General features: G+C 43.0%; 1 protein-coding gene across 1 annotated transcript; it reads right to left on the bottom strand.

Moving 5' to 3' along the window:
- Positions 1–295: 295 nt before the first annotated feature.
- On the bottom strand, positions 296–1726 carry LOC137261769 (leucine-rich repeat-containing protein 74B-like). The gene has a single exon (XM_067799551.1). The coding sequence runs from the start codon at positions 1724–1726 to the stop codon at positions 296–298; it is 1431 nt and encodes a 476-aa protein (XP_067655652.1).
- Between the last annotated feature and the right edge of the window lie 7479 nt (positions 1727–9205).

The raw sequence follows: 9205 nt of genomic DNA, 5'->3' as shown, positions 1-9205 counted from the left end.
CAAATATACACTGATTGTTCCAAAGTACGGAGTACGGTCCAATTGTACAAAGCCTTATTCCTTTACTCTTTAACATTAAGCGTCCAGGTGGTCAACCTAACTGGCAGTGCCAGACCTCTAAGCAGTCGGAAACCATTGTCTCCAACCCATTCCTATATTTAAACATACTTTAACACAATAAAAACAGGACAGCCGCCGCTAGCAAGAGCTGCTTATTGTACTGCAATAATTCGTGAACAACAATGCAAAAATATAGGTGAGCGTATGTAAGGTTGTGATCAGGTAATAGTGGAAATCAGCTTTCAAAACCGACGAGGGGGCTAATGTCCACAAAGCCGTCGCTATTTTCCATCTCCCCAAGCAGCGACACAACTATGTTCATCTGTTCATCCGTCACTGGGAGTCCTGATGTCACAATGGCGCTGATGATGTCTGTCGCCACGAGTCGCTGTTCACGTCGCTTATCCAATGACAGCAAAGTGTCGACAATGTCAACATTTACCTCTTCGCAATAACGCTCCAGGTGTTCGAATAGGTTGCCTGCGTTCACCTCCGAAATGGGAACGTTGAACAAGATGGCCGACTTCTTCTTCGGACGTGGCTTGATGACGTAGTCTCCAAGAATCAGCCCGTGTAGGACAATGAAGTGTTTGACTTCTTGGAACTCCTTCTTGTTGGCTATGAACTCTTTGTCCACCTCGATACCTGTCATGTCCAGATGGGTGATGGCACAATTTTCAGACATCATGGATTTTAGAATGGCCTTGGCACCTTCAACCCCTATTGGATTATGATCCAATATTAACGTCTTCAGCATGTCGTTTGTTTCCATGCCTTTAGCGATTAGCATTGCCCCGGGAGTTGATATTCGGTTGTGACTGAGTCTCAAATCTGTAAGTACTTGGTTTAACTTTAGAATGTCGCACACTCCAACTGCACCTTCGTTACCGAATCCGTTGAAAGAAAAATCCACAATTTTCAGTCTGGCGTTGGATTTGATGCCATCACAAAGATACATTGCTCCTTTGGCACGGAAGTAGTTCCAGCTAAGGTCAAGTTCTTCAACCGTGTCATTATCACAAATAGCTGGACTTATTAAAACCGCGGAAGAATCCCCGAGCTGGTTGTGAGCAAGTTTTAATATTCTTACACGGTTGTTTTCAGTCAAAGCATCAGCTATGTACTGCGCCTCAGCATCGGTGATTTGGTTCCCTGTCAAATCTAGCACCTGCAGAGTAGTATTGGACATTAGCATATCGCAGACGGCTAGAGTTCCACGTCGACCAAGTTTGTTCCAAGCGATGTTCAGCTCTGCAATATAACAGTTTTCTTTCAGCATTGTGGACACATGAACTGCCCCCTCCCCCTCCAACCAGTTGTCCTCCAGGTTTAAACTCAGAACAGATGTGTTTGTCTGTAACGGTAACGACATGACCTTAACCCCGACAGCTCCAAGCCCGTGGTGTTGCATGTTGAGCTCCGCGTCCTGCATGTGTCTGAGGAAATAACTTGCGGGAACAATCCCGTTACTTTTACAGGCGTTTATGTAGAGATTCCGACCTGTCATGTCAAAATCCTTCTTTTCTTCTTCGACCTCTAGGTCCGTGTCGTATTCATCGTCGTTGGGAGACTGTGTCGCGTTGCGAGGAGACCACGTTAGTCGACCCTCACTGAACTCGGAAATCACCCCTATCGAAGATCGCGGCATGGACGCCTTGCCGCTCATCTTGATGCCGGGCCTGTAACGATGCGAATGTTGCCAAAGAGTGGATGACGTCATAGACAAAAATATGACGTCATTTTGTAAACTTATTAATGGTGGGGGCATTGTGACGTCGGGCATAGTAACATGGCAACAGAACTTGGCCATACAGTGACGTCACAATAGGGAATAATGGACATAACTCTACACATTTTGCTTTTTGTCGACGGACTCATCATGACCTTACATCACATATTTTTTTACTAATGCGATTTTTATTCACTTACAATACATTTCGGTACGAGTGCAATATACTCCCATGAACTGACTCCCATGGGGTACTCGAACTGCTGTCGATCGCTCTTCAGTGTGGTTCGGCGGGTGGCCCTCGGGGACCAAAAACGTTCTTACTGCTCAGTTTATCCATTTCTGCTTTCTCAAAGTGGGTACATGTGATCAGATGTCACGTGACCGGAAACTAGCGACATGTGCGCGTCAGCATAAGGTTTAAGTGAATATCAATATCTGTATCACACAATAATTTTTATCATGCACATATTAGACGTATTTTGGGTAGCCTAGTGGTTAAAGCGTTGGCTCGTCACGCCGGAGATCCGGGATCGATTCGCCTCAACAGTTCAATGAGGGAAGTCCATTTCTGGTGTTCCTCCGGGGAATATCGCTTAAAGCGGCGTAAAACTACATTCACCCACTCACTTAGAAATATTTTTAGGCTCAATCATTTTGATAGCACATCGTACGACTTTTCACTTGTACCTTTTAGGTTCATGGAGGTGTAAATGAACACAATAACCCAAAGCAAAACAACACCTGACTTTATGGACCATTTAGATCTTCACTAGGCTCGGTCTAAAAGACCACAGTACGCGTCCAACGCAGCTCTATACAAACTTCATGCAGGTGTCACGCAATCCATTTAAGTTGTATTGACTCTGGGTTTGGTTACTCCCTCACTGAACAACGTTCACACTCCACTGGTATCTTTCAAAGACTGCCACGATCACTTGAGCTTACTTCCAGTCCATCGATCTCGCCCCAACGGGAACGACCCTTCATCCCCCACTCCCTAAATAACCCTGGCAGAGTTCGACTCTGCTCTGCAGGTCTCGCTTCGCCTCAAGTATTCACAAAAGCCAAACAATGTAATATATATTTAACGTGACAGGATAATTAATTAATTTGACAGGTACTTGTAAATTTTAAATTTGTACACTTTTTTTCGTATTCGTCTGTAATGCCGACTGGTACGTTTTCGCTGGGCAGGTCTTGTAAAGCGCTACAGGGTTGGCGTATGGTATCATTTACTGTGATCTGTCGTCATGTTCACTGAATATCTTGTCGTTTACGTACGTTACGATAAGAGGAAGCATGGAGGATATATTTTCTCGAGGTGGTGAGTACTTGCCTCGGAGAGCACGTTTTCTTGCTGAAATGATTCATCATCATCATCATCATATTTATTTCCTCCTTGGTTAGGAGATTAGATGTTGATCACATCAGGTGACAGTGGGAGTATGTACAAGGAAGGTAAGAAGTGTTAATTTACTGAAAGTTAGATAGCGGTAAGCAAGCATGTATGCTGTCATGGGGTGGCTTGAGTGTCAGATGCTGGTTACTCTTTGTATGGTGATAAGTCGCTGGTACGCGGACATTGCAGACATGAGGAAAGTAGCGGACAGTTTGTGGAAGCGGAGGAGCACCTCTGCATCAGTACAAACGCTTTGTGGACGACCCATGAGCATCTGCAGGAATGTCTCGTCGTTACAGTTGTGGAGATGTACGTGTAGCTTGAGGGGGAGGAAATCCAGCTTGTTGTTCCAGAATTGGTCATAGATGGCATATAGTGCCGGGCATCCGCTAGAGACATGATGGAGTAGGTCCGCTTGCACCTTGACGTGCTATCTCTTCCCGGCTAGGACCCGTGGGAGGCATGGCATGGTGAAGGCTTAATGTGGAGAGACCTGAATCGTCCGCGTTTATACGCTGTTTCCATTCAGTTGAGTAATTGTGGGTTACTCGTTCTGCGATTGCGCTTTTTCCACGATTGTTTGCTTGGTATAGGTAGGCCTTGAATGAAAGCAATAAGGTAGTGACTGAGATTGTAGAGTTGAAGAAGGGAGACAATTGCGGCTTTCTGGAGGTATAGAAGAAGTCTGGAAGTGAGCAAACGGCGCGATAGAGCTGATGGAGGTAGAGCGATCAGTTTGTAAAAGAATATGAGCTGGCGACGAGTTATTTCCTCTTTGACCGGAAGCCATCCGATCGTGCTGGAGCACATATCTGTTCTGGTACGCTTTGGGAAACTCTGGATGCTCTGCCATGTAACGCCAAAATTTCATCTTGTTGACATCTGTTCGTCCAAAGTTCACATCCATAAAGAAGGATTGGTAGTACAATTTTCTTCACTGTTGACGCTGCAATTAGGGGATTGAGTCCATATGGTCGTATACCGACACCAGTAAGGGAATGGTAAGAGGCTCTTGCTTTAAGACAAGCGGCTTTTATGGACTGTGAATGCTTTAGGTTGTTGCAGACTTTAGTTCCCAGGTGGGAAAACGATACACATTGCAATATTGTTCTGAGAATCGGTAAAGAACATGTGTCAATGTCAAAACGACATGCTGTAATATGGTATGGGGTCCTAAAATTGCCATCACGTGGCGCGAAAAAAAGAACGACGTCGTACAAAACAGAAACTAGAATCCCTCAACTATGCAAGTTTTATATTGCTTTTATCAGAACAACAACATAGATATTTTAGGGACTTAGAATGTAGAAAATAGGATCTACATGTACAATTAGTGTCACTTACCCGAATCGCAATATACTGCAATGCATTTCATTTACCAATACACGGCCCATGGATTCAGTTTTACATAAACCAAAAGCCCAAAGTTAAAAAAAACACCAAAACTCAAAACGTTACATTTACATGCTTAGCACCAAGCCGCCATCATACGTTGGAAACATGACCAATTTAATAATCTGTTTCAGGGACATATATATTCCAGGGACACGGGGGTATGTATGTTTCGGGGACACAGAGAATACATCTGTTTGAGGGATACAGGGAACACATGTTTTGAGGGACACGTGGACATATATGTATTTCAGGGACACAGATAATACATCTGTTTGATGTTGTCGCCTATCCTGTTTTGTGCCGAACTACATTCGACAGGTGGACAGATTTGGTGGTGGATTCGTCATGGTGTATGTGGGGGAAATGTCAAAACATTGATTACACAACAGTCTCGATTCCAACTGACTGGGTTCCGTACTAATGCGCAGCCCAGCGCAATAACCAGTCCAATTTTTTAAAACTAACTCATTTAATTGAATACATAAACATTAAATCATTATGATATGATACATCTAAGCATTTGCATATTGCAACACTGCGCTCCTTCTAATCCTTGCCAACACGTTGTTCATCGTGATCTGTCGTTGAGCGAGCTCTGACAAGCGGAAACCTGGAAATCATGGAAATCTCAAAATGAGGCTCTGTCGCTAGAAAGGTTTGTCAGTCTGGTACGGAACTGATATTATATCATTTTCACTCTGCATTACAGAACTACACTGAATAAGCACAAAAAAAAACACATAACAGGTGTAACCAGTGAGCTAGATGCATTTTGAATCATTTTACGATCTTATCAAACAAGAACAGTCCGTGACGTCTTAAATAAGGTCATGCTGCCTACAGTTCGCCAGAAATACAATGTTACTGAAGTTAAGAATAAAAATTCATTTGTAATAACCAGTTTATTATGGAACAAGGAATTGGAATTCAGTGTAACCAGAGTTCTTTGTGATATCTATTTTCACTTTCACACGAGAAAATTCGGATAGGCTGAAAAGTAGGTCATTGCCTCAATAGGGTATTGAGACTCATGTGTCGTTTTGTACACGGGTAGATAAGACCTAGTGGTGTTTCGATGCAATATAGCTGCAAATTGCTACTGCTACCGTATCTTGCGACTTCATCTCCTCCCATTTCTAAAACACAAGAGGGATGATTTATCACGACAATGATCGACCTTACACAGCTCGTGTAACTGCTACTGCTACCGTATCTTGCGACTTCATCTCCTCCCATTTCTAAAACACAAGAGGGATGATTTATCACGACAATGATCGACCTTACACAGCTCGTGTAACTGGTGTCTGCAATGCTAACGTCAATGTACTTCCCTAGCTTTCTAAATCGCCTGATTTATGGGACCCTCTATGAAACGACCTTGACCGACGGGTCAACGTCGTTACGTACAGAACATGCCAACGTGTTTCAGGAATGACGAAGAAGCAGAACTCCGACGCTTTCGCATTCGCTTCCATGGCGGCGTCGAGCAGTGACAGTAGCAAGGGGTGGTGTCACCAGTGAGTGATCTGAATTAATACTGACAATGTCAAAAATATGTATGTTCATCCGCTTGTTGAATTTCTTTTATCTATGCTCAAGCTTACTAGATTTGTACACTTAAAACTTTTGATATATTTTCTTGTTTCAGACCTACGCGTTTCTATTTGGAAGAGATATCCTGAGCATTAGTCTAGTTGTGGCCGAGCTTTGTCTTTCATAAATACAGGTCTTGTAGCATGACGATGATTATCAAAATGGGGGAGAACATCTAGATTCAGCACTTCCTGAATATACTGACCTACCGTCAAATTCCCACGTATTATTACCATGTCAAATATACAGTCATGAGAGACGACTCACGCCATACCAAACGTGCTTGTTTGTGATAACTGCTCAGTTGAGGACGTGTGATGACTAATGTCCAGTTGTACCTGAATCTCGCTAGGCGATTTCGTTTTGTTCTTGTTGAGACCTAGCTAAATGGTAACCCGTCGTGGTTCATATCACTGGTTGTGGCGAATGCTTGTCGTGGAGTGAGCGTTAGTAGTGCCGTGTTTCACGATAGGAAGACGCTTTAGTTCCATCAGAACCGGGGCGATCCTACACCTCATTGGTGACCCCCATTTCCAGACCGAGTGCTTGAAAGTACACAATGTATGTACATTTGAATCTAAAGTAACGTATATATTTTGGGTTAGATAACCAGCTGAGATTTGTGTTTAGGGTGCAATCACCTTTTGAACCAACGAACATTGGTGAAACGAAATATGCCATGAAATATGAAAATTACAATATTTCGTTGGTCCGTTTTTATACACACAGTTTATTCTCTGAATAAATGTAATTTGCATAGTTACTTGAATTTCAAAGGAGCCCAAGTCAGTTGGAGAACCTGAACCTGACTTGCTCCACTCGATCAGGGCTCAAGCATTGCAGGGAGGGTTAGGCATTAAAATAACGTGGTTCACGGACTGCCAAATGCAAACATTTGAAATGAAAACACGTACAAGTGTGTTTCTGTCTTCATAATCTTGACAAAATGTTCACATAACATATCAACTGTCAACTTTAATGTTGGCAAGTTGGTTTAACACCGGTCTAATCAGTTATTATATCACAGCGCGTCAATGGGATGGTTATAATTATAACGACCCGTGAAAATCCGGGGGTAAAGTATCCCTTCAGCAACCCATGCTTCCCATAAAAGGCGACTATGCTTGTCGTACGATGCGACTAACCGGATCGGGTGCTCAGGCTCGCTGACTTGGTTGACACATGTCGTCGGTTCCCAATTGCGCAGATCGATGCTGAGCTGTTGATCACAGGATTGCCTGGTCCAGACTCGATTATTCACAGACCGCCGCCACATAGCTGGAATACTGCTGAGTGAGGCGTTAAACTTCACCCACTCACTTACGCAAATGCTAGACTAACTCTGAATAGATATACATGTAATTCTGACCGTAACAAACAAACCCATTTAAATTGTTAAGGAGCTCCAGGGAGGCAAGAGATTCTGAACCTGGGGAAATCTAGACTTGATTTTTTTAAGGCTTAACCATTACAGGGAGGTTTAGGCAGTAGGGAAAATGATATGGTTCAGGGATTATCAGACAGACTAGGCAAATCCGTGATTTCAACTTAAATTGCTGACATTACCACGGGCAGTTAAGCCGCCCAACTCCTTGAGATCAAAACAATCTACACCCTAGGACATTCAAGTCGCCAGTCAACTTTAGGTGCTAAAAATGGTGAAATGTTCTCGAACCGTTCACCCTAAACGAACGGTGGTTCTTGAACATTCAGAATAATATATTCCACAATTACTTTAAATTCCCTCACTATGTAGACCGAGAATTAGCGCCCCTCGTTTCGTTATTTTATTGCTCCGTTTTGACCCTTGTAATCTTTGAACTATGCAATATGCGACTACAGAAAAGAGACACCGTTGGCATAACGGTATTATTAATGTCAACAACTAGCACAATCACAGATAAAGACTCAGTCGTAAGCCCTTTGTAAACGCACTCTACGCATCGCCGGTATGTATGAATATCTCTGAAGGCGATTAAAGCGCCGCCCGCTGCTGTGAGCGGAGCCAATGTCTCCTGGGATCGGGTGCAATGATAGTGAGAATCTTTAGTCAGCCGATCAGTACTCTCACCTTTGGGCTATTAGGGCACGAAGACATGTAAATGCAAACCTGGAGTATATCTCAATATACTATCACACCAGTCAGCGAGCGACATGCATGGCTTGTTTCCTTTCAGGACAGTAAAAGAGATTTTTGAGTTCCTCAAGAAAGCATAGCCTCTAACCCAAAGTTTTGTACTCTCGAATTGCAAGGGAATGTTGAATTGTGTATAGCAATCAAGCAATAAAATGGCTGATTTGTATTGAAGGGTAGTCTATGTGTTCGGCGTGACTGTGGGGATATTGTGATAGGCAAGGACATAATGAGGTGATTGCGAATGTACAAAGAAAATGCGAACGTTATGCCTGCAGCTTTCTCATGTGTAGACTGTCAGGTGAGACTACCTGACGTAATGGCAGTTCAGCGGCGTCATTGACGACGGTGAAACACTTTTGAAGTTTAACCGATGTTTCTCAAAGTTTAATTTGGACTTACGGTGAATATACAGGTAAGATATTTTGTTACACTTTCAATGGTGTGTTTAGGAAACATTTTGGTTAGGTAATATCCGAGTGCATGGGTAATACGTAGCCGTGATAATGGACTGACTTCTCGTCAACAAACCGCTGCGAGGACAACGTAACTGTAGTGAATCAGGACTGCTACGTACATACATGGTCTAAATCAATGTTTTGAGGGTAGGCTTACTCAAATGAAAGTTCAGAAATGTGAAAATTCGGATTAGAATTGGTCTTAAGCAACCCGTGATGTTGTAAGAGGCCACTAACGGGTGGTCATACTCGCTCACTTACCTGACACGTCATCGTATCCTCGTTTTGTCTAGATTGATGCACATTATTATCACTGGATTGTCTGGTCTGCTATGTACAGTTAACTGTTACATAGCATCAAATGAAACAAACAGTTAATGTTATATAATGTAATATGAAGTCATCTGGATAAACAACTATCACGATTAACGGTT

Source organism: Haliotis asinina, chromosome 14, assembly GCF_037392515.1.
Source record: "Haliotis asinina isolate JCU_RB_2024 chromosome 14, JCU_Hal_asi_v2, whole genome shotgun sequence".
Taxonomy (NCBI): Eukaryota; Metazoa; Mollusca; class Gastropoda; order Lepetellida; family Haliotidae; genus Haliotis; species Haliotis asinina.
This window is presented reverse-complemented; position numbering and strand designations above follow the sequence as displayed.

What these genes read in the sequence shown, in the direction of transcription:
- LOC137261769 (XM_067799551.1), bottom strand. Translation starts at nt 1,726, where the DNA reads ATGAGCGGCAAGGCGTCCATGCCGCGATCTTCGATAGGGGTGATTTCC.